General features: G+C 41.8%; 2 protein-coding genes and 1 long non-coding RNA gene across 7 annotated transcripts in view; 2 read left to right on the forward strand and 1 right to left on the reverse strand.

Moving 5' to 3' along the window:
* Window positions 1-10,789, forward strand: part of GCNT2 (glucosaminyl (N-acetyl) transferase 2 (I blood group)) — a 127,378-nt gene extending 116,589 nt beyond the window's left edge. For 4 of the 5 annotated variants that reach the window (XM_067751977.1, XM_067751979.1, XM_067751980.1 and 1 more), the window contains 2 exons: window positions 2,481-2,573; window positions 8,473-10,789. In XM_067751977.1, coding sequence (XP_067608078.1) covers window positions 2,481-2,573; window positions 8,473-8,663 — 284 coding nt within the window. In that variant the 3' untranslated portion in view covers window positions 8,664-10,789. The remainder of the gene's footprint in view (window positions 1-2,480; window positions 2,574-8,472) is intronic. The other variant, XM_067751981.1, reaches the window with a different exon arrangement.
* A 7,710-nt stretch (window positions 10,790-18,499) lies between these two features.
* Window positions 18,500-27,878, forward strand: LOC137232960 (uncharacterized). Its single transcript, XR_010947250.1, has 3 exons — window positions 18,500-18,899; window positions 26,807-26,876; window positions 27,579-27,878. It is a non-coding gene; the product is annotated as an uncharacterized lncRNA (long non-coding RNA).
* C10H6orf52 (chromosome 10 C6orf52 homolog) lies at window positions 22,459-26,247 on the reverse strand. The gene is made up of 4 exons (XM_067755781.1): window positions 26,177-26,247; window positions 25,767-25,965; window positions 23,375-23,420; window positions 22,459-22,759 (listed from the first exon to the last, which is right to left on the reverse strand). The coding sequence occupies exons 1-4, from the start codon at window positions 26,245-26,247 to the stop codon at window positions 22,602-22,604; spliced, it is 474 nt and encodes a 157-aa protein (XP_067611882.1). The 3' UTR covers window positions 22,459-22,601.
* Window positions 27,879-27,896: the final 18 nt, after the last annotated feature.

Genomic DNA, 27,896 nt, shown 5'->3' on the forward strand with positions numbered 1-27,896 from the left:
CTCAGTAGTTGTGGCACACGGGCTTAGTTGCTCTGTGGCATGTGGCATCTTCCTGGACCAGGGCTTGAACCTGTGTCCCCTGCACTGGCAGGCGGATCCTTAACCACTGCGCCACCAGGGAAGTCCTACTGTATGTGATTAAATGGACCCTTCAATCTCTGTGACCCATCCAAAATTTATTGAGATGGAGGTTATTGGAGATAGCACAGTGTTCCTCAAATAGGGAAATTTTGCATCACCAGGGGACATTCGGCAATATCTGAAGATATTTTTGATTGTCACAACTGGGGGGATATGTATTACTGGCATCAGGTGGGTGGAGTCCAGAGATGCTGCTAAACATCACACAATGCAAAATTCTACAACAAGGAGTTGTCCAGCTTACGTTGTTAATAGTGCCAACATGGAAAAGCTCTGGTTTAGCAGAATGGCAGCCTAATGCCCTCCTCTCCCTTTTAAAGGCTTTTTACAGTTCAAAGGTGAGTTAAATATTAATTGGTAATGCATCAGCAAGTATTGGTCAGCAACTTTTGGTCAAAAGAACAACTGAAAGAAATAGAGAAGATGGGTAGATCAGTGTACACCAGTCTAGGAAAAACTCAAAGCTCAAAACCCATTGCTTGGGCTTCCCTGGTGGCGCAGTGGTTGAGAATCCACCTGGCAATGCAGGGGACACGGGTTCGCGCCCTGGTCCGGGAAGATCCCACATGCCGCACAGCAACTAAGCCTGTGCGCCACAACTACTGAGCCTGTGCTCTAGAGCCCGCGAGCCACAGCTACTGAGCCCACGTGCTGCAGCTGCTGAGCCCGCGTGCCTAGAGCCTGTGTTCCGCAACAAGAGAAGGCACTGCAATGAGAAGCCTGCACACTGCAGTGAAGAGTAGCCCCTGCTCGCTGCAACTAGAGAAAGCCCGTGCACAGCAACGAAGGCCCAACACAGCCAAAAAAAAAAAACCATTGCTTGGGGGCTCATCATCTTTACTGGATGATCAGGAATTGTGTCTTGTCACTTACACTATCCCTTACTGCCCAGCACAGTGGTTGGCAACACCAAATGCTCAACAAGAACTTCAGCATATAAAAAAGATATTGTGTTAAAAGATTGCTTGAGTTCCATATGTCTAATATTGCAAACTTCATATAGGAGCGACCCTGGAATCTCTCTCACTTATTAGCACTAAAGACATCGAGTGGCCTGTTTTCTGAGCTTTCACTTTAAGATAAATGTTATCTGGGAAGTCCTAAAATTTTTTGATAATAGCACTATTTACAATAGCCGAGACATGGAAGCAACCTAAATGTTCATTGACAGAGGAATGGAGAAAGAAGACTTGCTTGGTACATATATACAATGGAATATTACTTAGCCATAAAAAAGAATGAAATAATGCCATTTCCAGCAACATGAGTGGAGTTAGAGATTATCATACTAAGTGAAGTAAGTCAGACAGAGAAATACAAATATCATATGATATCACTTATATGTGGAATCTAATTTTAAAAATGATACAAATGAACTTATTTACAAAACAGAAACAGACTCACAGATCTCAAAATTAAACTTATGGTTACCAAAGGGGAAACATGGGGGGAAGTGATAAATTAGGAGACTGGGATTAACATACACACACTACTATATATTAAATAGATAACTAATAAGGAGCTACTGTATATCACAGGGAATTCTACTCAATATTTTGTAATAACCTATATGGGAAAAGAATCTGAAAAAGAATGGAAATACATATCTGATTCACTTTGCTGTACACTTGAAACTAACACAACATTGTAAATCAACTGTACTCCAATAAAATTTTTTAAAGTAAATTTATTTTTTTAAAATAATATTATTATTATTTATTTTTTGGCTGCATTGGGTCTTCTTTGCTGCACGCGGGCTTTCTCTAGTTGTGGCAAGCAGGGGCTACTTTTCGTTGCTGTGCGCGGGCTTCTCATTGTGGTGGCTTCTCTTGTGGAGCACGGGTTCTAGGTGCACAGGCTTCAGTAGTTGTGGCATGGGGGCTCAGTAGTTGTGGCGCACGAGCTTAGTTGCTCTGTGGAATGTGGGATCTTCCCAGGCCAGGTCTCAAACCCATGTCTCCTGCATTGGCAGGTGGATTCTTAACCACTGAACCACCAGGGAAGTCCCTTAAAAAGTAAATTTAATTAAAAGGCATTGAGACCAAAAATCTCCAGCTTCTTCATCTGTATTATGTTTTCATGCAATGGCATTTCTTGCAGGCTTGGGCACAAATTATGAAAAAAACCAATGGATTGTTTTTACTGGTGGCAAGTCTAGATCCATAACTACCAACTATTCGCACCATAAGCCTGTGGGGTTTTGTACCAATGATGAAAAATCTGAAATGAAAGATAATATACTGGGAGAAAATAAACATGACTTGGAAGCTTAACTGATGAAATTGACACCTCTCTTTCTTGGTTCTCATTTCTGCTTTTCTTCTTTATCAACATTGCAGGTGTTCCTGGCTCCATGCCAAACGCATCGTGGGCCGGGAACCTCAGAGCTGTAAAGTGGTTTGACATGGAAGATAAACACGGAGGCTGCCACGGTGAGGCATTAATTTGAAACTGTGAGGCCACACTGCTTGTTGGTATTGGCATGAAGGTTGTGGAATACAGGGGTTCTCACAGAGAGCCCTGCTGGTTCATTTAGACCAATCTGTGAATTATTAAACAGAGTAGCAAGAGGCTTCAAGACACAGTCCTTGAAAAGTAAATCTAAGTGTCGTAAAGACATTCTCCAGCTTATAATTTCCTAGGGAGATGTAGAGGTGGGTTCAAATTGTAACGGTGCTTTCTTCTTGCAAGTTTCTGCCTTTTCCTTATTATTCATTCCTCTTTCTGCTCCTTTGGGCATGCAGCGGTTACGAGGAGACAGTGGTCAGGATGAGAAGTGACGTCATGTTCTTACCACTGACTCCCATCCCTCATGTCCGCCTCTGCTCCCCCTACGGACAGGTTTCCAGGTGGCTTGGAGGTGTTTGCTGCAGCTCTGGCATGATGGCAGGTGACAGCAACAAGAGAGGTTTCCCCTCCAAGTGGATAAGAACTAGAAAACAAGGAGTTTTCATTGCTACAGAACCTTGTAAAGAAGGCTTTTCATCAGTCCTGGTGTATATTCGAACTCTTGCCTGGTACATGGTGGGCATGTGGATTTGTTGACTAGGACTAACATAACAAAGTACCATAGACTTGACTTTCTGTTTTAAACCACAGAAATTTGTTTCCTCACGGTCCTGGAGGCTGGAAGTCCGAGATCAATGTGTCAGCAGGTTTGGTTTCTTCTGAGGCCTCTCTCTTTGACTTGTAGATGGCCGTCTTCTCCCTGTGTGCTCACATGACCTACCCTCTGTGTGTGTCTGTGTCCTAATCTCTTCTTATAAGGACACCAGTCATATTGGATTAGGGCTCATTCACATGACCTCATTTTAACTTAATTACTTCTTTAAAGGCCCTACATCTAACACAGTTACAGTCTGAGGTGCTGGAAGGTTAGGACTTCAACATATGAATCTGGGGGAAATACAATTCAGCCCATAAGAACAGGCAATAAATATATATACAGTGAATAAGTGATTGAGCGAACGGATGAGTGAGTGAATAGGAAGGTTTGCCCCGTTCTCCCTGTGGTAACGAAGTTTGGCCTCCTCTCCTCTTCCACTCAGTCTACGGCTCTATCCTCAGCCCATCTTATCTACACCTAACATTTCAGATGAGAACATCCAAAGTGCTGCTTCTCTACATCTCTCCATTGCACTCACCCTCTTTCCGGTGTCTGTCTCTCGGGGGTCCCCTTGCATTATGGATGACAGCATCCTCGTGTCACTGCACACTCTATTCTTAAGCATAGTCACATCTTTACCTCAATCAGCCCACATGTTCCCCAGAGGACAGCTCATTGCCACCTGCCTGCATTCTCATCGTGGCCTGCCCTCCTAGTGGGGGGAGGGGGATGGAGAGGAGGGTACTTTGCTCTTTGATCTCCTTAGAAAGTGGACCATATCCATCAGGCAGGGTCCCAATATTTGGGATAGGTTGCCTTCTCCACTTCCTTCTATAACCCCTATCACCTTCCCTTTAGAACCATCCTCTGATATGGTCATCCTCTGATCTGCTTCTCCACCTCTTCTCCAGCTGTGACACTTGAGGACTCCAACATCCACGGCAAGGACCCATGTGATGTGATTACATTACAGCTCTAGCCCCCCCCCCCCAAAGCTCCTGTCCACTGTGTTTCAGCCACACACACAACCCCCCCAAGTAGAGCTTTACCTTCAGTCTCCTTGTCAGCACCTGTATCCAGGACCTACCTCAGTAGAGAAGGTATAGACAAGTCAGGTTTGCATTTTTATAGGGACCTTTACTGATCACATGACAGGTAGGGGCCATGAAGATAGCCCCTAGCCAGGAACCTACACAGGGTACGATGTTTGGGTAGCCCACGCCCCTCTCAAACAAATGTCTCGTTTTTTTCTTCTCTTAGTATCTGTTATGCCATCTGAAAGCCTTACAGCGTGCATAGCATAAAAAATGTTTGTCCCCAGACCACTATACAGGGAAAAGAAAAAGACATAGTCCAGAGGAAGTAGAACATTTTGCTAAACCAGCAAGTCAGTAATACAATCTGGACCTTTTCCGCTTGGCTGTGAGTAATAGGATTTGTTCCAAACCTGTGAGTGTACCCACTTTACAAACTCTCTTAGCATTTCAAATCACAGAGTACCATTCTAGACCTATGGTCTTTAACCTGGAGCTCCCATCTCTGATTACTATCTGTTTTGTCACCCTACTAGTTTCCTTCAGCAACTTACATAGTATATATTTTACTGCCTTTCTCCCCAGAACAGAACAGAAGCTCCAACGGGGCTGGGATTTTTGACCGATTTGTTCATTGCTGTATCCCCACATCTGAAATATGTTGTTGTTGTTGTTGTTTTAAATGTGTTTGCTTTTTTAAAATTGGAATTTCCAGAGGTTCGACTTTCCTCCTCCTCCCAGTTTCTTTCTGAGGACCCCTCGTCCAGCCTGTGTACTGTGTCAGCTGTTGTGTGCTGTTCTTGCTAACATTTTAGGTTCCCTTGCTGTTTGATCCTACAAGGCTGATTCCTGCACGTAATCATTCCTGTCATCTGCTTTTTGCCATTTGTGGTTCCTGAAGCAGAACATTGTTGAAGAACGTCACAGAACTGCCCTAAATTCACCCACTGTCTACCTTCAGCTAGACCCTCTGGCTGCCTACTTACTCTTTTATTTACGTCATTATTGTCCTGGTACTCTTCCCGGGGTACACCTTTTGAGCTTTTCTGCCCACCTTTAAGCTCCCAATCTTATGTTAAAACAGCCTTTCTGGGCTTCCCTGGTGGCGCAGTGGTTGAGAGTCCGCCTGCCGATGCAGGGGACACGGGTTCGTGCCCTGGTCCGGGAGGATCCCACATGCCACGGAGCGGCTAGGCCCGTGAGCCATGGCTGCTGAGCCTGCATGTCCGGACCGTGTGCTCCACGATAGGAGAGGCCACAGCAGTGAGAGGCCCGCGTACCGCAAAAAAAAAACAAAAAACAAAAACAAAAACAACAGCCTTTCTATTCTCAAAAGGTGATCAATTCAACTTTAGGAAGAACTTTGAAGATATTTGATTAAAATCTCCTTATCAATTCCTTTGTCATGTCATCCCTTTCCGCCATCTTAGAACATTTTGGACCCATTCTCTCATTGTTGCTTCCTGTTTCAAGAAGAAAAGTTACCTATCCTCACAACTAAGGTCAGCATCTGGTCTCAGTTGTGTGTGGATCCCCCTAAATTATCCCATTGCTCTCTTGCATTCTCAGGGTCTCCCTCTCTGCTGTTTCTTTTCCTAAGCAAAGGTGTACTTACTGCCTCTATCCTGAAGAGCAAGCTGTCTAGGCACCCTCTACTTCATCCAGCCTGGAATCTTCTCTCCTGTTCACTGCCATTTCTTAAGCATGGGCGTGCTGCCCATGTACCGAGTTCTTCCCACCCACGACCCGGTTATTCTTTAACTTCCTTAAACTCCGGCTTTTTTCTCCAGTGATTTTCTCTGTCTACTGAACTTCCTTCCAGCCACATTGAGTTAATCACCAAGTCCTGTCAGTCCTTCTGTGCTCTGCCTCTAATAGCCTTCTTTTCCCACTCATGGCAACCATTAACTTTGAACAGATTTGCTCTCTGGTTTACACAATTACTGTAGTCTCTTGACTGGTTCCTAATGTACCCTGCAAAGCTCTGCAAAATTAATCTTGCTAAAATCTATTTCATCATTTGATTCTTCCATTCAAAAAAGTTCTTCAGGGACTTCCCCGGTGGCGCAGTGGTTAAGAATCCACCTGCCAGTGCAGGGGACACAGGTTCGAGCCCTGGTCCAGGAAGATCCCACATGCTGCGGAGCACCTAGGCCCGTGCACCTCAATTACTGAACCTGAACTCTAGAGCCCGCGAGCCACAACTACTGAAGCCCGCGTGCAACAACTACTGAAGCCTGTGCTCCTAGAACCCGTGCTCCACAAGAGAAGCCACCGCAATGAGAAGCCCGCGCACCACAATGAAGAGTAGCCCCTGCTCGCCACAACTAGAGAAAGCCCGTGTGCAGCAATGAAGGCCCAACGCAGCCAAAAATAAATTTAAAAAAAACACAACTTCTCCAGCCCTTTCATAAGAAAGGGATAAAAAGGCCCAACCCCTTTATGGGATAAAAGAGGCCCAACTTTCATCGATTTTAAGTCAGTCAACCATAATAGTTCTACCATATGCAAAGAAATGCTGGAAAGAGTACCAACTTCCTTGTTTTTAACCTGTTCCCCAACAAACTCTATTCTAGCAGAAAATTCTCATCTCTACATTTTCCAGAGGCATTTTCCCACCTGATGCTTTCCCATCCATCCGCCTGATGCTTCCCAATTCTACCCACCTGTGAACTCTCCACTCATCCTTCTCTATCCTTTTATTCAACAACTATTCATTTAACACCTAATATTTACCAGGCACTGTTCCATATGCTGGAGACACAGAAGTGAACACAATGGTCTCAAATTCTAGCTCTTCAGGAGCTTATATTCTAGTCTGGGGAGAAGGACAATAAACAAACACACACGTTTGGTCATAAGTGTCAAAAGGAAAATGAATCAGGAAAGAAGGGAAGGAGGTCAGAGACAGCCTCATATGAGAAGATGACCTTGACCTTGAAGCCGAGCCCTGGCTGGCGCCAGAGGGAGCCTTGAGGCTGTCTGGTAGCAGGACGTGGTACAGGGGAGAAAGCGCAAACACGGATGGATGCCCGGGGTGCTTGGGACCAGCAAGGGGGCCAGTGTGGCTGATGTGAATGTGGAAGGGTTTTTGTGTTTTTTTTTAAACATCTTTATTGGAGTATAATTGCTTTACAATGGTGTGTTAGTTTCTGCTGTATAACAAAGTGAATCAGTTATACATATACATAGGTTCCCATGTCTCTTCCCTCTTGCATCTCCCTCCCTCCCACCCTCCCTATCCCACCCCTCTGGGTGGTCACAAAGCACAGAGCTGGGAAGGGTTATTAAAGGTTATAACTGAATGAGTAAGTGGTGGGAGGTGAGTCCAGGAGAGTCTGAGGAGTCTTGAATGCCATTGGTAGGAATTTGGCTTTTACTGCAAGTGAGATGAAAAGCCATTAGAGGGTTTTGAGCAGCAGAGACATCTTCTGCTTACATTTAAAACAATCACTCTGGCTGTTGTGCTGGGAATGTACTAACAGGCAAAAATGGAGGCGCTGGAAACCAGTTATTGTAACAATTCAGACAGGAAGATGGAGGCGGCTTGGACTAGGATGCAGGTAGTGGAGGTGGTGAAAAGTAGTCAAATTCTATTAGTATTTTGAAGGTTGAGCTGACAGGATTGCTACCAGATTGGATGTGGGGTGTGAAAAAAAGGGGGAGAAGTGCCCAGGGCACTGAAGAATAGACTTGCTGTGGATTGTGATGGGGAAGACTTGGAGAGGATTAAGGACTTGAGACCTGACCTATGGGTGAGGTTTATTACTCACCTAAGAGGAGAGATAAAGTAGGCACTTGGCTAGACCAGGCTGGAGCTCAGAGAAGAGACCTGACCAATACAGCCCATCAGGACTTCTCCCATCTCTACACTTGCAGCGCTTCTCATCCATGAAATCCAAAGTTCATGATACGGTCCACGAACGGCCTTGTGATGCCTGGTGTGTTACTTCTTTGTATTATTTAACTCTCATTGTCTTCAAATGCACGTTTGTACCTCTTTCTCCCCGTAGAAAGTTTAACGTCCTCGTGGGCTGGGCCAGCACAACGCTGTTTCATCACAATCCTGTAGCCCTTGACACAGTGCTAGCCACGCAGCAGTTAGGCAGTAACCCTACCATTTTGCAAGCTCACTACCCCTGACTCAAAAACAAGCCTGTTTTCACTGTTTCTTGTTCTCTTCTTTTACAGGCCACTACGTCCATGGCATTTGTATCTATGGAAACGGAGACTTAAAGTGGTTGATTAATTCGTCAAGCCTCTTTGCTAACAAGTTTGAGCTCACTACGTACCCCCTTACTGTGGAATGCCTAGAGCTGAGGCTTAGAGAAAGAACCCTAAATCAGAGTGAAATTGCAATACAGCCCAGCTGGTATTTTTGATCTACTGCCACTCACGACTGAAGGAAAATCGCAGCTGGAAAGGAGAGCTTTTCTTTGTGAGAAAAACTTAGCGTGGGTTACATGAACAGTCTCAGGGCCAAGGTTATGGCTTCAGGACCTGACTACATTATTACATGTTAAAATATTCTCTGGACACCGTGAAATATGCTGTCAGGGTGGTTGTGCAGAGTGATGCTGGCGCTTTGGCCACTCTGCCAGTTTCTTGAGGCTCATCTCTGCATCAGGCTAATGTTCTGATCAGTGATAAATAACTGTCCTCAGATTTGCATCTGATCTTCATCGTATATAAATGTTCTAATGAAAAGGAGAATTGTGGATAATACTATTTAGGAGAAAAAGAACTGGGTTTCTTTGAAGAAGGAATCTTTTATAACAGATCTCTAGCCACACATTGGTGGATATCCCCTGCTCTTTGCTTACCTGCATGTAGGCATAGAAATCGCTTTTTGGGTAACTGACCAATCTCCTTTACAACTTGAGCTCCTAGAACTGAGAACTAGATCTTGTTCCTGAGTTTCAACAGTAGCATTTTCAAGTTTCCTGTGTCTAAAGTTCTGGATAGAATTTAAAGCCATTCACAGGAAACAGAATTGGAGACAGCAGTCGCTGCCTGCCTCTTCAGTAAAAGGCCCCCGGGGGGAATCCGTTTCTTGAATATTTGTCGGAATGTGCTCTGATCCGTCTTTCTTGTTTTCCATTGAGAACATGGAAAAGTTCTTGAAGCATGAAGAATTTCTAGAAGAGAGGTGCTATTGCATGGGTTTAGCCTCAAGCCTTGAATATCTCAGAGTAAATCACTTTCCTTTATTGCCACTACTCTCCACCCCGACCAAAGTGATCTTATCTGCAAAGTGGAGACCAAATTCTGTCCCGTGAGCCTTTAAGGAGTCCATAGTGTGCTCTGGGTAGCTTTGCAATGCCTGGGGGTCATAGGAGTGCCTGGATTTTTAAAAGCTTTCAAATGTGTGTGAGCCTTTTGGTCACTTCGTCCCATTCATGTATCCAATTCATTCATTCAGCATCTGGTCAATAAGTATTTCTTGAGTGTTTTTTATACACCAGACACGTGCAGAGACAAGGAGGAGAAGTAAGTCAGAAGCTTTTTCACTCTAAAAGTCCTGGCAATAACGTCCACGTTGGAAAGGCTGCTCTAGAGAATCTCACAGGGTGGTTGTATTTTAACACCTTCATGTGCGGGGTTGTAGACTGTGATACCAGGCCCAGGATATCAGAAATTACAAAGTGAGGTCTAAATCAGAGATTATTCCCAAGAGAGAAGGGAAGGAGGAGACGGAAGCCACAGCCGATTGTGTTCTGTAGGTGTTCTGCTTGCTCCTTTATGTCTCATGGCCTTCAAATCTCACAACGCTCTCGGGAAGCTCTCATGATCTGTCTGAGAATCGGGATTCTCTTATTGGTCTCCTCTGTTCATTTCCTGAGGTGGAACATTTAGAGAAGGTGAAGTAAAGCCATATTTAGCATCCCAGAATGGTCTCAGTGTTAATATTGAGAAAACGTCCTGTCACGTCAGAAAAATGTGAAGTCTACTCTTATATTCCATCCAGTTCCTTGATATTTATTTATTCTAATGAACAACAGTAACTACAATTAATGATACATTTAATCCACGCAACGTTATTTTTTTCTGTAATTGTGCCTGTTGAATGTTAATCACATTTAATGACTTTGAATTTAATGACTTCTAGTGACTTTGAAGTAAAGCCTTCTTTTTTCCTGCTACCGAAAAAAAAAAAGATGGAACTGTATTGGTTGATGAAGAGTCCAGGGGTAGGGAACACACCCAGAGCTAAAGGCAGAATCTGAAGATACCTTTTTTTTCAACTAATTTACATGACACCACTTGAGAAGAAGGGTTGCTTTACACTGGATCTTTCTCTTGTAGAACAAGAAATCTTTTGGAATAGAAGATGTTTACATGTCCGTTGTTGGTCATTTCTTCTATGTCTAAAGTACTTTAATATTGGAAGAGTGTAGTGTTTGGACTAGTGGATTTCTGCTAGCCCTTGCAGGTGCCCTGAAAACTTTGTTTTCGATGATGTTCCGTGTTGTTTTCTTGGAAATAAATTAATATATTGTTTTCCACCTTTGGGGCTATTGTGCATTTTTATTTGATTGGCATTTGAAGATAATTCTCCTAACATTTTCTAAAAAATACAAATAAATACATTCATACATACGCACATACTTGTCTAAAAATGCCCATCCACTGAAAAATAATTAAGCTTTTCCTCTGTGGAGTGTTGGGGAGAATAATTGGGAATGATAGAGAAGAGAATATAATGGAAGATCAGTTTCATTTAAATTGGGTACAACCATTTTAAAATCTGAGGAAGGAAGAAGTTAGCCTTCTACTCTTGCCTCCTTTATTTACTTTTTAAAAATCAAGGTACAATTTAGGAAAAAGACGTTAATATTATCATAATTATTCGATTGTCAAATGCCAACGTTTTTGAGCAGCCTTTCAGTGCTAAATTTGGCTAAACAAATTTTGCCTCTAACAGACACATGGAAAATGACAGAAATACTGAGGAAAATAACTCATTTAAACAACATCTGATGCACCATTTTTTTAATGCAAAATGTTTAAAAACTGAAGCGAAAAACATTTCAAACTACAAAAACAATAAAAATATATGTTCATAAGAATAGAAAGAATACATAAATCCAACTATGCTTCAATAAAAAAATTTTAAAATATGATAAAATCAAGTTCATAGGTTAAAAAAATAGAAAGAATACAGAAGAATATAGAATAAAAAGTGAATTCCTTTCTCCAGGAGTAATCACTTGATTGGTGTATATTCTGAAGTGTCTTTTCAGTGCGGTGATATCCTGTGGCAGTGCTGTCCAAAAGAATTTCTGCAATGATGAAAATGTTCTGTATCTACACTGTCCAAGATAGTAACCACTCAATTTAGCCACTGGGCACTTGAAATGTGGCCAGTGTGACTGAGGAAATGTTACTTATTTTTAGCCACATGTGACTAGTGGTTATTGGACTACACAGTTCTATAGTTCTACATCGGTTATATACACGTGCTTGTGTATACGATGGAAATATACACAAAGACACATGTACTGGCTTTTTTTAAATGAGTTGATTATAGAGATGTATAATAGAAATTATATCTTTTTGCAACTTGCTTTTGTGGGCCCTTCAAAAATAAACTTTTACTTTTAGAATAGTCTTAATTTTACAGAAAAATTACAGATAATACCGAGTTCCCATATAACATAATCAATATATAACATTAGTATAATACATTTGTCACAATTAATGAGCCAATATTGATACATTATCACTATTACCTAATATTCATACTTTACATAGATTTCCTTAACTTTTACCTAATATCCTTTTTTTGTTCATAATATTCATACTTTATGTAGATTTCCTTAATTTTTGCCTAATATCCTTCTTTTGTTCATAATATTCATACTTTATGTAGATTTCCTTAATTTTTACCTAATATCCTTCTTTTGTTCATAATATTCATACTTTATGTAGATTTCCTTAATTTTTACCTAATATCCTTCTTTTGTTCATAATATTCATACTTTATGTAGATTTCCTTAATTTTTGCCTAATATCCTTCTTTTGTTCATAATATTCATACTTTATGTAGATTTCCTTAATTTTTACCTGATATCCTTTTTTCGTTCCAGGATCTTATCCAAGTGCCACATTGGGTTTAGGTATGTTTCTCCAGTCTCCCCTGGGCTGTGACTGTTTCTCAGGCTTTTCTTGTTTTGATGACCTTGACAATCTTGAAGGGTGCTGGTTGGAGGTTTTGCAAAATGCCCCCCACCCATTGGTTTTGGCTGGTGTTTTTCTCATGGTTAGATTGAATTTGGGGGTTTGGAGGAGGAAGACCACAGAGGTAAAGGACCACTTTCATCACATGAAATGAAGGGTACACACTATCGACTTAGCTTATCACAGCTGATGCTGGCCTTGGTCACCCGGCTTAAGTAGTGTTTGTCAGGATTCTCCACCGTAAAGTGAGGTTTTTCCCTTTTTCCATACAACACTCTTTGGGAGGAAGTCGTTCTTCCGAGCCCATACATAAAGAATGGGGAGTTGGGCTTCCCTGGTGGCGCAGTGGTTGAGAGTCCTCCTGCCGATGCAGGGGACACAGGTTCGTGCCCCGGTCCGGGAGGATCCCACATGCCGCGGAGCGGCTGGGCCTGTGAGCCATGGCCGCTGAGCCTGCGCGTCCGGAGCCTGTGCTCCGCAATGGGAGAGGCCACAACAGTGAGAGGCCCGCGACTGCAAAAAAAAAAACAACAAAAAATCGAAAAATAGGGACTTCCCTGGTGGTGCAGTGGTTAAGAATCCTCCTGCCAATGCAGGGGACACGGGTTTGGCCCTGGTCCGAGAAGATCCCACATGCCGTGGAGCAATGAAGCCCGTACATCACAGCTACTGAGCCTGTGCTCTATAGCCCGCGAGCCACAACTACTGAAGCCTGTGAGCCACAACTACTAAGCCCGCGTGCCACAACTACTGAAGCCTCTGTGCCTAGAGCCTGTTTTCTGCAACAAGAGAAGCCACTGCAATGAGAAGCCCGCGCACCGCAACGAAGAGCAGCTCCCACTCACTGCAACTAGAGAAAGCCTGCACACAGCAATGAAGACCCAACGCAGCCAATAAATAAATAAATAAAATTTTAAAATAAATAAATAAAATAAAAATAGAATTACCATATGATCCAGCAACCCCACTCCTGGGCATATATCCAGAAAAGATGAAAACTCTAATTTGAAAAGGTACATGTGCTCCAATGTTCATAGTAGCACAATTTACAATAACCAAGACATGGAAGCAACCTAAATGCCCATCAACAGATGAAAGAATAAAAAAGATGTGGTATATGTATACGATGGAATATTACTCAACAATTAAAAAGAACAAAATATTCCCATTTGCAGCAACATGAATGAATCTTGAGATTATCATACTAAGTCCAACAGAGAAAGACAAATATGATATCACTTATCTGTGGAATCTAAAAATTAATACAACTGAGTTTATTTACAAAACAGAAACAGACTCACAGACATAGAAAACAAATTTATGGTTACCAGAGGGGAAAGAGGGGGAGAGGGATAAATTAGGAGGGATTAACAAATACATAACAATATATATAAAATAGATAAACAACGAGATTTTCTGTATAGCACAGGGAACTATATCCAATACCTTGTAATAAACAATAAAGGAAAAGAATCTGAAAAAATAAAAAATTCCTTAAAATAAGTAACAGTTTTACCTTTTCCTTCTTTTTCTTGTCTTCTGACACGCAGAAATTTGCAATACAGTTTTAAACGGTAGCAGTGATAGCAGCTGTCCTTGAGTTGTTCCCAACATTAAAGGGCATGTTTGACTCTGGTACATGATGTTGGAGGTTTGAAGTAGATTTCTGGTAGAGATCCTTTATTGAGTTAAGAATCAGAATACCAGAAAATAAGTATAAATAAAAATATATTATGATTCTAATGTTTTTTAAAACCCCAGTTGCTATCTCTTTTTTGTTGCTTAATGGAATTATGAGTGACTTTGGTTTACAATTTTTTTTTCTTTGCACATATTACTTCAAAAGGTAAGAGGGAAAGGTCACCACTGTTAATCTTTTTACACAGTAAGAATTTAGGATAGCAGGAACTTCCCTGGTGGCCCAGTGGTTAAAACTCCGTGCTCTCAATGCAGGGGGCCTGGGTTTGATCCCTGGTCAGGGAACTAGATCCCACATGCCGCAACTAAATATCCCACATGCAGTAACGAAGGTCCCTCGTGCCACAACTAAGACCCGGCGCAGCCAAATAAATAATAATTTAAAAAAAGAATTTAGGATCGCAGTCTATGCATAGCAGTCTATGCCAAGTGGGAAACGGGAGCAGAGATTCACTTGAACAGACTAAGCAAATAACTGGAGTTTGGGAAGACTAATGCCAGAACTAGAAGTTTCCTGTTGTGACTACTCCCTCTTCTGGTCAGGATGGCTAAGGGCTTAAGAGATCAAGCCAATGGAAAGACACTGGAGGTCAACCTCCCAGGGCCAAGTTCTGACCTTGGAAAGAAGACTAACAGTGATATCTCTGAAAGGAGGTGGGTAAGAGGTGACTCTGACCATGCGTACTTTTCCACGAGGAACGCCTACAAGCTTTGAAAGTGGTGAGCTTCCGGGGTGGCTGTCGGGAAGATTAATTTTGGTGAGTCCTTGGGAGCCAGCCCAGGAAGCCTGACCTCCCTCTTGGGAAGGATACTGGGGGCTGAATGGTCCCAAACAAAAGGGTTCTTATGAAAAGAAGGCAAAATTCAGAAACCATTGGCCAGCATCATGTGTCAAACTGTAAAAGTGAATCTCAGGTGTGTGATCAAGAGCTGAGGCTGTTAGGAGAAATGGTTGAAAAAGTTAGTGCAAGGTGAAAGTGAATTATTTATGAACTTCAAGCCATTTATTTCTATTAAAGTGAATTAATTATTAGTGAGCTTCAGGGCATCAGCTGTACACAAGGCAACAATGGAAGGTTTTCGATGGCTTTCTAAAAGGTTTTATTTAAAAATAACTTTAGACTGCAGAGAAAAGTTACAAAAATGGTACAGAGAATTCTCGTAGACCTTTCCCCCAACTTCTAATGTTAACATCTTACAAAACCAAAGTTCAATGATCAAAACCAGTTTGGTTTGGTTTTTTAATTCTATGCTGGCTGTGTGTTGAGAGTCAGAGCCAGGTGACTTTCACCTTTGCACAGGACAGACCAGATGGGTAAGGTGAGTCCCAGTAACGTGTAGTGCCATCACATTAAACCAAATGACCGCAAGGGACTGGTCTCAAATGATATTTACAGATGAAAATTGCACTATGAAAAGGAAAATTCTGTACATTCTCTATTCTAGACTATGGAAATGAGATAAAAGAAAAGGATGGGGGAGGAGAGAAAAGCCATAGTCACATCACTAAGAAAACGGTGGGGAAGGAAGCAGGGGTAGGGCAGTGAAAACGTGTCCTGCGTCTTACAGATCACCGGTTGGGAAACTCTAGATTCATTTTCTTAGGATTTTACTAGATAGGTGTAATGGGTCGTGAAGAGCAAGGAGGAAAGGCACTGATTACTGCCAGGTCCGCACATCGAAACTCTGGTGCTTAACACCTTTTGTGATCCCCTGCCACATACCTGTGAGCAGGTGAGGCATGATAACTCCATGATTAGCATTCCATGGTGGCTTTCACAGAGGACGCAGCAGGAAGTACCCGAATTAGACTTTCCAGTTGCATGGCTGTGTATCAGAGATGACCCAGTGGAAGAATGACGGTTTAAAAAATAACCACGGTAATAACATGAAATTCTTTGGGGATAACAACTACAAAAAACAACAGAGTGACTTAAATACAGGCTGGTAGAGAAATATTTGAAAATCTAGGAAATTTACTAAAACACTGATGTTGTAGTCATTGCCATACATGGAAATTTTCCTACCTGGATATGTGATCAAGAAAGTTTTCTAAGGGATGGTGGGAATCTGGGCAAATGCCATTTGAAAAACTTCCACAGTATAAAATGGGGGTAAAGAAATATTGTTGTGTTTTCATAGGATTTTTTTGAGCAGAAAGCTTCCACTCATTCCTCTCTATATTTAACAAATGCACTGGGCCAGTTTCAGGTTCTGGGTATACAGCCGTGGATTAAGACTCACAGATCCTTTATATCGTAGTTGAAGGGATAGAAAAATTACAAAAATATATCAACAAACAAGATAATTTTAGATAGTGATTAAGTGTCACTGTGAAGAAAATAAAACAGGTGAAGTGACAGAGGTCAACAGATGTGGAGAGAGTGGGTTTCTCCTAGATTAGGCTGTTAGGCAAGACCTTGCCATAGAGGGAAGATTTTGAGACGACAGTTTTGATCTCTGCAATTGATCTCAAAGACTGTAGTTGGACGTTGAGACTTGCCTTTACCAATGTATTTCTTGGCTTTGTTGAAAATCCAGCGAGTCAAGAGATCCTTGAAGAAAAAGTTGGTTCCCGTGCTTGGGCAGGGAAAGTATAAGTCTGCAACATAGTGTAGCACCAGAAATTAGGGTAGTACTCAGAGAATAATGAGAACATATCAAAAGGCACAGAAGTCACCTTGAAGAGGCTCCTGCTGGCTAATCTGGGACACTTTGAGCATCCAAATAAATATGATAGTAATAGGTTGTAATTCAATAACTGAGTCCATAAATCCATACATGCATATATACATACATATGTACACACCTAAATGGAGGAGAAGGGAAAGCTCTTACAGTAAAAGACCAACTAATAAATACAGAAGGAATAATGGAGTTAGGAAGTCATGAATGGTTGCTGTAACTAATGGGTGAAAGTTTGACAAGGAGCAGAATACTTACATAGTTGCAAAATATCTCCCCATAGATTACTTATTAATTTTAAGCATTCAATTGTAACTTTACAGTGAAAAAAAAGCCTAAACACATCATCTAATCCAGTGATCAAAGTTATATCACTGGGAATTCCCTGGTGGTCCAGTGGTTAGGACTCTGCCCTTCCATTGCAGGGGACACGGGTTTGATCCCTGGTCAGGGAACTGAGATCCTGCCAGTGGTGCTGCACAGCCGGGGTGAGGGGGGGAAGTTACATTGGGATATAAGTTACATAAAAAGTTACATAACACTGGGACAGATTGACTCACAGTCAATCTGATAGAAAGCGCTGAGGACATAACATCACTTTAGTGGTGTCCCTAAACTGAATAAACTGAATTTGTAGTCATGAGAAAACATCAAACAAACCCAAATTGATCAACATTGTAGAAAATAACCAGCATGGTCCTAGATTAAAGGAGATTACTGAGAAATGAAAATCAATGCAACACATGATCCTGGATTAGATCCTAAACTGGAGGTATAAAGGAAAGCTATAAAGGACATTATTGGGAAAATAGAAAAAAAATAGTATACAGATTATGGATTAGATAATACTATTGTGTCAATTTTAAATGTCCTGATTACACAAAAAAATTCTTTTTACTTAGGAAGTACCAAGGTGTTTAGAGTGTGAGGTAGCATGACGTCTCCAACATACTCTCAAATGATTCAAAATATGTACACGACACGTACACACAGAATAGGAAAGCAAATGGAACATATACAAACAATTGGTGGAGCTTGTACTATTACTTCAGCTTTTCTGTAAGTATGAAAATATATTAACATGAAGAGTTACCAAAAAGCCAACCAACTAGCAAAACAAAAACACCCCAAACCTCACTTGCTTAAGCTTCATCTTGGTGATATGACTGAAGTCATCATTTCTGAAGGAACTCTGACCTTCATGGCACAGCTGTGTATAAGGTGGAACTGAGCTCCTATTAACTTGTACCCTTGGACATGGTGGTACCACAAGCCAAGTTCCAAGCATAATCCTCTCTGCCCTTTGAGTACAGCAGAAACCTTATTTATCCTTCATAATCAACACTTATCAATCTAGTCAAAACCATGATCTTTCTAGGATCAGCTTGTAAATTTCTTTTTTTTTATGTATGCCTCTTTTTTTAATAAAGTCTTAATCATTGGTAACTTTATTTTTAATTAATTAATAAATTAATTGTTTTTGGCTGCATTGGGTCTTCATTGCTGTGCGTGGGCTTTCTCTAGTTACAGTGAGCGGGGGCTACTCTTCGTTGCGGTGCGTGGGCTTCTCATTGCAGTGGCTTCTCTTGTTGCAGAGCATGGGTTCTAGGCGCATGGGCTTCAGTAGTTGTGGCACGCAGGCTCAGTAGTTGTGGCGCATGGGCTTAGTTGCTCCGTGGCATGTGGGATCTTCCCAGACCAGGGCTCAAACTCATGTCCCCTGCATTGGCAGGCAGATTCTTAACCACTGAGCTACCAGGGAAGTCCCTCAGCTTGTAAATTTCTGATAAGAATCCGCTGTGATTCTTTGGAAGACATCAATAAAGTGCTTAGTAATCTCCTTTCATGGAAAATATGCAAAAGCCACAAGGAGAATGAGAACTAGAAACTCTAACTTGATGAAACTAGAAGAAATTGAAACTCTAAACCACAAAGTATGCAGAAGGGTTTCCAAAGCAGCAAAGATGGAATACTGTTGCATGTGAGAGGAAGCAGACAGGAGATGTGTATTTCTACAAATCTCCAAAAAAACCAGCAAAGAAGATTTCTCCAAGGTGAGGGGACATTCTCAGAGGTATAAACCCAAAAAGCCTTCTCTTTTTTACACTAATGAGTCCAAGGTGCCTAGACAGGCAATAAGAATGTCTATGAACCTGGTTTGGTTCCAAAGAGACAAAGGAGATGAGGCTAAATGAGAAAACTCACAGATAAGCTGAAATTATAACTACGTACCAAAAAACCTACTGCAAACACATTATTCTTTTTTTTAATCTTTATTGGAGTATAATTGCTTTACAATGTTGTGTTAGTTTCTGCTGTACAACAAAGTGAATCAGCTATAAGTGTACATATATCCCCATATCCTCTCCCTCTTGAGCCTCCCTCCCACCCTCCCTATCCCACCCCTCTAGATTGTCACAAAGCATCAGCTGATCTCCCTGAGCTATGCGGCTGCTTCCCACTAGCCATCCATTTTACATTTGGTAGTGTATATATGTCAGTACCACTCTCTCACTTCATCCCAGCTTCCCCTTCCTCCACTGAGTCCTCAAGTCTGTTTTCTATCCCTGCATCTTTATTCCTGCCCTGCCACTAGGTTCATCAGTACCGGTTTTTTTTAGATTCCATATATGTGCATTAGCATATGGTATTTTTCTCTCTCTGACTTATTTCACTCGGTATGACAGACTCCAGGTCCACCCACCTCATTACAAATAACTCAGTTTCGTTCCTTTTTATGGCTGAGTAATATTCCATTGTATATATGTGCCACATCTTCTTTATCCATTCATCTGTCAATGGACATTTAGGTTGCTTCCATGTCCTGGCTATTGTAAATAGTGCTACAGTGAACATTGTGGTACATGTACCTTTGTGAATTATGGTTTTCTCAGGGTATATGCCCAGCAGTGGGATTGCTGGGTCATGTGGTAGTTCCATTTTTAGTCACATTATTCTTTTTATTTTTAAATTTTTTTGCAAACACATTATTCTTAATGGTGGAATCTCAGAAGGATTTCCTTTAAAGTCTGTAATACGGATGTCCACTACCAATCCTATATTCAACATTTTCAGTGAAATTGTAGTCACCTGAATAAGGTAAGAAAAAGAAAAAACTTGTGTAAGAATTGGAAAAGAAATTAATTTGCCATTATTTTCAGACAGTGTGATTGTCTAGAAGGTAGATAAGCTAAGAGCCTATAGGAAAGCTACTAGAATTAGTAAATAAAATCAGCTGGTTGCTGAATATAAGATCATTATATATAAGTGAACGGTGTTTATATATACCAGCAAAGAATATTTCAAGCAATAATAAAACCCCATAAATTACTAAGGGTAAATCTAACAAAAGATGTACAGACTTTAACATATAAATTTATAAATTTTATAAAAGACTTAAAAATGGACTGCTATAACAACTGCTGGGCCTGCGTGCCACAACTACTGAAGCCTGTGCGCCTAGAGCCCACGCTCTAAAACAAGAGAAGCCACCACAATGAGAAGCCTGCGCACTGCAACGAAGAGTAGCCCCTGCTTGCTGCAACTAAGAAAGCCCGCATGCAGCAACGAAGACCTAATGCAGCCAAAAATAAATAAATAAATTTATTTTTAAAAAGAAATAATTATTTTTTAAAATGTAGTGCTATACTATTTTCATGGATTGAAAGATTCAATATTTTAATTGAATTAAATAATTATCTCCCAATTAATTTATAAATTTCATGCAGTTCCAATAAAAATCACTGCAGAATTCTTTTTTTTTGAAATTTCCACATTCATTTTATAACCTATATTTAGTCTTTCAAGTTAGAATGTCCAAAGGTTACATAATAAGAGAAAAAGTTAATATAATTGTATCATTCAAGAAATAAATTTGAAGTAGCCATCTACTACAGAGACCATCTCAGAAACTTACATACACACAATGTACCTCGCACTGACAGGTTTACTGTAGTGGCCTTGTTGCTAAACTATGGGTACACATTTGTTAAGGACGAAAAATTCTTAGAGGTGAATAATAGCAAATAGTGATATGGTCATAAACAACTTCAGACAAACTATAGAGGTCTTCACTGCAGAATTCTTAACAGAATTTTACAATCTGATCCTAGTACTAATTTGCAAGTTTAAGGACCCAAAACTGCATGTCTCTATAGTTTTACTTCAGTTTTCTTTCGGTTATTAACTGTTTTCTTAGGTGGTGGTGCTTCTCTTTATTGAATTGGGGGGTTCTCTTTCATGTTTCAGTTTTCTTCAATTGTTTTTGATATTTATTGGTGTGTCCCAGCCACTTACACCAAGAACCAGCAACCGTTTTCTACGAAAGGCCTGAAGATAAATATTTTAGGCTTTGCCGGCCACATACGGACTCTGCCATATATTCTTTGTTTTTGTGGGGTTTTTTTGTTTTTGTTTTTAACACGTTAAATGTAGAAATGTAAAACCCATAGTCAGCTTGCAGGAAATACAAAGTAGGTCACAGGTTAATTGGCTACACTTGCTCTGAGTCTACACTCCTTCCTGTTGCTTCATGAAGGTGGAGGATGAGAGATAGGACTGACTTATCAGATTTCTCATGATTCAGTTTTCCAACCACTGTCCAAGGTTGGTCCACGGAGAATGCCACTGTGTGACAAAGTCTCACTGGTGCTTGGCAAAATGAGAAGAAAGGAAGAGCAAGTTTTTCATAAAGCTTGATTTCTAAAATTTAAAGAACCGGTCTTTCTTTTGGTTTTTTTGTTGTTGTTGTTTTTTTGCGGTACGCGGGCCTCTCACTGTTGTGGCCTCTCCCGTTATGGAGCACAGGCTCCAGACGCGTAGGCTCAGCGGCCATGGCTCACGGGCCCAGCCGCTCCGCGGCATGTGGGATCTTCCCGGACCGGGGCACGAACCCGTGTCCCCTGCATCGGCAGGCGGACTCTCAACCACTGTGCCACCAGGGAAGCCCAAGAACTCATATTTTATAAGAGACACAGTCAACACATGCATTGAAGTTTCAGCTGGTGTTTATGGGAGTCCAGTTCCTCTAAGAAGGCTGATCATCTGTTTTGGTCAAGCACACTTTTTCCATGCTGAGGATTCAGCTGTGACAAGTGAGTTTCCACTGACTTCTGCTGTCTAGTTCTCTCATAAGAGAGCCTAAGGGTCAGGAAAAGGAAATCAAACATCTAGTTCTAATCTACATCTTTCTATACTAGATGCAGGCGAGAAACCTTGTATTGTCTGTGAGCAGAGGAAGGCAGCAAATTATATCAGAGTAGCTAATGCCACCATCAGTTCAGGTTAGGCCCATCTCGTATTAAACCTATTATCTCTTTTTTTAAATTGATTTACAATGTTGTGTTAGGAAACCTATTTTCAAATGTCTTAACAGCGCAGCCTGTTCTACCATGATAGTTCTGCGACCTCTTCTGGCACTTACATAATATAACATACTTGGGGCCTCCCTGGCAGTCCAGTGGTTAAGACTCTGTGCTTCCAATGCAGGGGGCGTGGGTTCGATCCCTGTCTGGGGAACTAAGATCCCACATGCTTCGTGGCACAGCCAAAAAATGAAAAAACAAACAAAACCATAATGTAACCACACTTCTGGAAATGAATGTGCTGGTGAAATTTATTTACATTATGTTCTCTCATCTCAATCACATCTAAGTCTTGGAAATCTGTATTTGCATACAGAATCCGATACATTCCTGGGAAAATTTTTTTTTTAACAAAAACAAAACAAGATACAATCAATGTGATAGTTGGGTAGCTTAATGAACATCTTGCTTTTGGGGGGTCTCATCTGGGATTTCAGAGTGAACTGTATCCAGAGGCTGCCAGTGGCAATTCATGAGAGAGTCATAGAGTTCTTCACTTTCCACCATAAATTCTTTGTTTAACTCCTCAATATTCAAATGAAGATTTGGATCTGCAGAAGCCAAGAACACATATGAAAAAAAAATAGTTTTACAGGACACATAGTAGAAATGGCTTAAAATTAGAGCTTTTAAAAACACATTAGCAGGAAATATTGCAGACATTTAATGTTAATTTTTTTTAATTGTGTGTTTACTTTCAATAAGACCTAAAAATAGAAATTGAAGCTAAAAAAGTAGTGCTACCAGACTCAATGAGCGTCTAGATGGTGGAAAAGATGGAGAAAATGGATGGAATTGAGAGATAACGCCCGTGGAGATGAACGGACAGGACTTGGAAATGCGTTAAACTTGGAGCAGAAGAGAAAGGAAGGGTCGAGGATGAGTCTTGAGTTTCTAGCATGAGGACTTGGGCAGATACAATGCCAAAGAGTGAACCAGAACTAAATCCCTACGACAGGGCTTTGAAAAATAATCATGCTGCTTTATCTGTTAACAGATTGTTATAAGTGAATAAATTGTTTATAGCAACTAATTCAGAAACAGAGGGAGACCTACACTAGAATTCTCTAGTAGGATCTTTCAGTTTCTAGCCAGCTGAGTGAATGAGGAACCTGGAAAAGGGGTTAGTTTTGTTTTCAACGAGGGCAACAGAAGTTTTCTGTTACCTTCTAGTGAATCTTCATCTTGGTTTTCAGCCAGAGCTGTGGTTTCCTACAATGAAAATCAGTATTTTAAGAAAAAACTAATTTTACTTCAAGCGTTACTCACTCTCTTGGAAGAATTTAGCTCTCAAAAATAATATACACTAAACTCCCTTTTGATCAACTTTACTTTGAATTTTGATTAAAAGAACCTTTCAATGATATAAGTGCAATGGGTGAACCGCGTCCATAGAAGAAAGTCACAAAGGCGTAACATCAGACAAAGGCGTCTGGCTTCTCTGAAGTTTCGGGGAACTAACTGACATCCCGGGGCCTGGGCGAGGAACCAGACAGCAGGGACCCTGGCATCAGACTCCACAGGTACTGTAATAGGTACCCAACTCTCCACCTGGAGCTCTGCCCTTCCTTCCAGGTGACAATCTGCAAAGTCTCCATGAGCACATACCCCTCGTGGCCTTCTAATCACACCCCCCCCCCCGCACCCCATGTCTCAGCTAAGGACCAGGACAGTAGATGCTTAAGGAAGTACAGAGGCTACAGAAAAGCAAACCAATCAATTATCTTCTTACAGTAAGGAATGAAGTAAATTCCAGAAGCACTCCCCAAATAAATCTTGGTTAGTTACTCCAGACTCTGTGGGCTCTCCTGGGACAATGCAAGTTTTTACAACTCCTCTCTGCAGGCGCCGGCTGGGAACCTGCCTTTGTCAAGGACACACAGCTGATTCCAGGGTCCCTGCTGTCTAGTTCCTCGCCCAGGCCCCAGGAAGCCAGTTAGTTCCCCGAAACTTCAGAGAAGCCAGACACCTTTGTCTGATGCTAATCCTTTGTGACTTTTCTTCTATGGACTCAGTTCACCCATTGCATAATTGGTTAATTTCTGAAGTTGATAATATACTCAAACCTATACCTCTCTATTTAAAGATACAAAGTTAACCACAGGAAGTCAGACCATCTCCCAAAAGAGCACAAAAAAAGAGAGAAGTGAAAGAAGAAAAATACGATAAAACCTCAGGTGGGAATCCCCTGCTGGTCTAGTGGCTAGGACTTGGCACCTTCACTGCCGAGGGCCTGGGTTCAATCCTTGGTCCGGGAACTAAGATCCCGCAAGCACCGAGGCACAGCCAGAAAACCCCAAAAAAAACAGGCTTGAAAAATTGGAAATGAAAGTCTGGGCAAAAAAATACCAAGCAAACGCACGTTTTAAAAACTGAAGGCTTAGGTGTTAAAGCCAAGGCTATCACACAAAGTGTTACTGTGCACACAAATTGGGGAAAAAATTTTGTAACACTTTGACTGCAAAGCGCTAATTTCCCTATTATGTAAATATCTCACACAGTCAAGAAAAGGGGGGGACACAAGGAAAAAGGTAGACAAAGGACATCAATGAAGTCACAGAGCACAGATACCAATAAACACTTGAAAGTTATTTGCCTCCAATGAAAGACAAATGCCTTCCTCACCTGTCAGACTGGCTAATCACACACAGAACCTCATGGAGAAGCAAGTCATACCATCAATGCAAAGTGTAAGCTCAGGCAGGCTCTTTGGAGAGAAACTTTTGCTGTTTAAGATGTTAAATGTCATATCCTTTAATCGAGAACGTCCCCTTCTAGAATTTTTCCCTTAGCCAAAAAACACTCAAATTCTTGAAAAGAGGTAAAAGGAAGTTTGTTAAAGCACCGAAAACATTTAAAATGTCAGTCGATAAGTGATGAGCTAAAATCACAGCACATCCCAATGGGCAACTTTTAAAGAAAGCTCTCCTGGTGCAACATAACAACAGCAAGCAAGGAACAAACTACTAAGACTATCCGACACTGTCCATTCTAGTGAAGGCGCCTCGAGCTCCCCAAACAGAAAGTAAGCCCATTCACAGTGACTTAGTGAGAGTAGAAGGGAAGATCTAGAGGCCATACATCCACTTGAACAATGCTTTCTTCTAAGCGGGGACGGAACGGGGAAGAGAGTGGGGTGGTGGAGACTTTCTCTTACTCCAATACCTCTTTTAAAGAAATATGTTACTTTAGTCATCAAAAAATTACAATGTGTTAATGTTTGCTGCTACAGCAAAAAAAAAAAAAAAAAGTACCTCTTGTCCAATTTTAAGTGTTTAAGGGTAAAATCTATTGAATGATGCTAAGCTACAATTTAGTAGCAAGAATTCCCGCACAGACTTCACCAACCTATTATGTTTGGAAAACAGTGAGGACTGAAATTGTTTGCAAGTCAAAATGTCTCAGGTCATCAGCTTTTCCTCTCTGGTACTAAATTAGGGAGCAGAAGCCAGGGCTGTGGGAATTTGAATGAGAGGATCTGGAAGCGTGAGGAAAGGAAAAAAGATGTTTCCATATGGGGCACCCAAACCACCCAGTATTAATGCCAGGGAGAGATACCTTGGGTGTAAGCGAAGTTTCAACTGGGTATCCGGAGGTCTCACACACAGAATAAAGGTTGGGTCCATTTCCATCCGTTCCATAGCCACAGCTGTAGCCAGAAGGAGGATAATAGCTGTGCTGTTGCTCGTACCAGTTGCCAAAGGGGTAACCCTGGCAGGAATGGAAGTCTGGCTTCACTCTAAGAGCAGAAGGGAAAGGACAGGAATGACATCACCAATCAAGGCAGAATCACTCAAAAACCCAGGACTCCCTCGTCTTTCCCAGACGTTACACGTAAGGATGATTTCCGCTTTCACTGTTTTAAGCACACCTATTTTCGAAGCAACAGTTTGTACACTGCCAAGTCGTATAAGAAACAGAACACTACCGGTCTCGCTTTTCGTTCAGAGTAGGAAAAATCAGCTCACCTTTGCCAGTACCAGTAATAATTATTTTGTTGCGCTATGCCGAAACCTGCAAAACTCTCTTGTTCAGCCATTTATCCAGACCCTTGATAAAACGATCGGAAATCCACACTTTTGACTCCTTCATACACAATTCCAGCTCCTGGTCTAAACCCGCTCAGCCCCACAAATAACTCTTACAGCTGCCTCAGGGATAGGAATTACCTGCGGTGTCAATTTCGGCCAGGTACTTAATTCCTTGACTTTCATGTGGGTGAAGGAGTGGGTGGGGTTGGGAAGGAGTGTATTGGGGTCACCTGGGGGAACTCCTGCAAACTTCCGCGGGCTTTGAGCTGCCTGCCCGAACCAGCGAGTGTCAGGCCCGGAAAAGCCAGACAGAAGGGGGAGGCTGGGGGCGGGGAGGGACCAGAGAGAGAGCGTGAGTTAGGCAACCGTGAAGCCGCAGAAGTCTCCACCCTACCCCCTACGATAATATGTAAGGGAGTCACTTTTAATCACTAAAGCCTTAAGACAAAGACTACAATTCGATGCTTCCCTCCTCAGTTCCATTATCTGCAAAGAATACCTATCAGAACAAGCAACTAGTGGACTTTTTTTTTTTTTGGCTGCGCCCTGCGGCATGTGGTATCTTAGTTCCTCCACCAGGAATTGAACCCATGCCCCCTGCACTGGAAGCATGGAGTCTTAACCGCTGGACCTCCAGGTAAGTCCCTGGACTTTTTTTTTTAAACATCCTCTGCAGGTTGTAATCTTTACCCCAACCAGCTGGTGGGAAGAAGCGGTATATATCACACATCACACACACACAGACACACACACACACACACACACACACCCCTACCTTAATGCAAGTGCAGGAAAAAATTTTAAAGACATATTTCTGTGATGCTGTGTGTTTTGTTTTGTTTTTTTAAAGCATGACAAAGCAGTGCTTCCTAAACTTTAGTGCGGGTTCAGATTACCTGAGCATGTTTAAAATGTGGGTTCGGAGTCCATAGATTTGGAGTGAAGCCTCAGATTCTGCCCTTCCAGCCAGCTCGCAGGCACTTTAAGTAGCAAGGCTACACAAAATGTCAACATGTGAGAAGATAACTTTTGAGTCTAAACAAGGACACAGGGTCTGGCCATTTCCTTGTAGCTTGTTGATTCCACTATTCAAATTCTTAATGTAGTCTATATTTACCTGTAATGTGAAAAATAATCATCATGTTGAATTCAAACCATTCAATCATTCACCCATCATTTACTGAGCTCCTCCTATATACAAGGTGGGTGCCTGGCATACAGTGGAGCTTATACTCTAGTGAATTTCCCCGTGTTCAAGGGAGATGTTATTCATTAGCAGCTGTGCACACATCGCTAGGGGTCACCCGATATCTGGTTTCCTTTTCTTCCTTAATAACAGAACCCTGGGACTTCCCTGGTAGCACAGTGGTTAAGAACCCACCTGCCAGTGCAGGGGACATGAGTTCGAGCCCTGGTCCGGGAAGATCCCACATGCCATGGAGCAACTAAGGCCGTGCGCCACAACTACTGAGCCTGTGCTCTAGAGCCCGCGAGCCGCAACTACTGAAGCCCACGTGCCCAGAGCCCATGCTCCGCAACAAGAGAAGCCACCGCAATGAGAAGCCCACGCACTGCAATGAAGAGTAGCCCCCAGCTCGCTGCAACTAGAGAAAGCCCATGCACAGCAACAAAGACCCAATGCGGCCAAAAATAAATT

This window comes from Pseudorca crassidens, chromosome 10, assembly GCF_039906515.1.
Source record: "Pseudorca crassidens isolate mPseCra1 chromosome 10, mPseCra1.hap1, whole genome shotgun sequence".
Classification (NCBI taxonomy): domain Eukaryota; kingdom Metazoa; phylum Chordata; class Mammalia; order Artiodactyla; family Delphinidae; genus Pseudorca; species Pseudorca crassidens.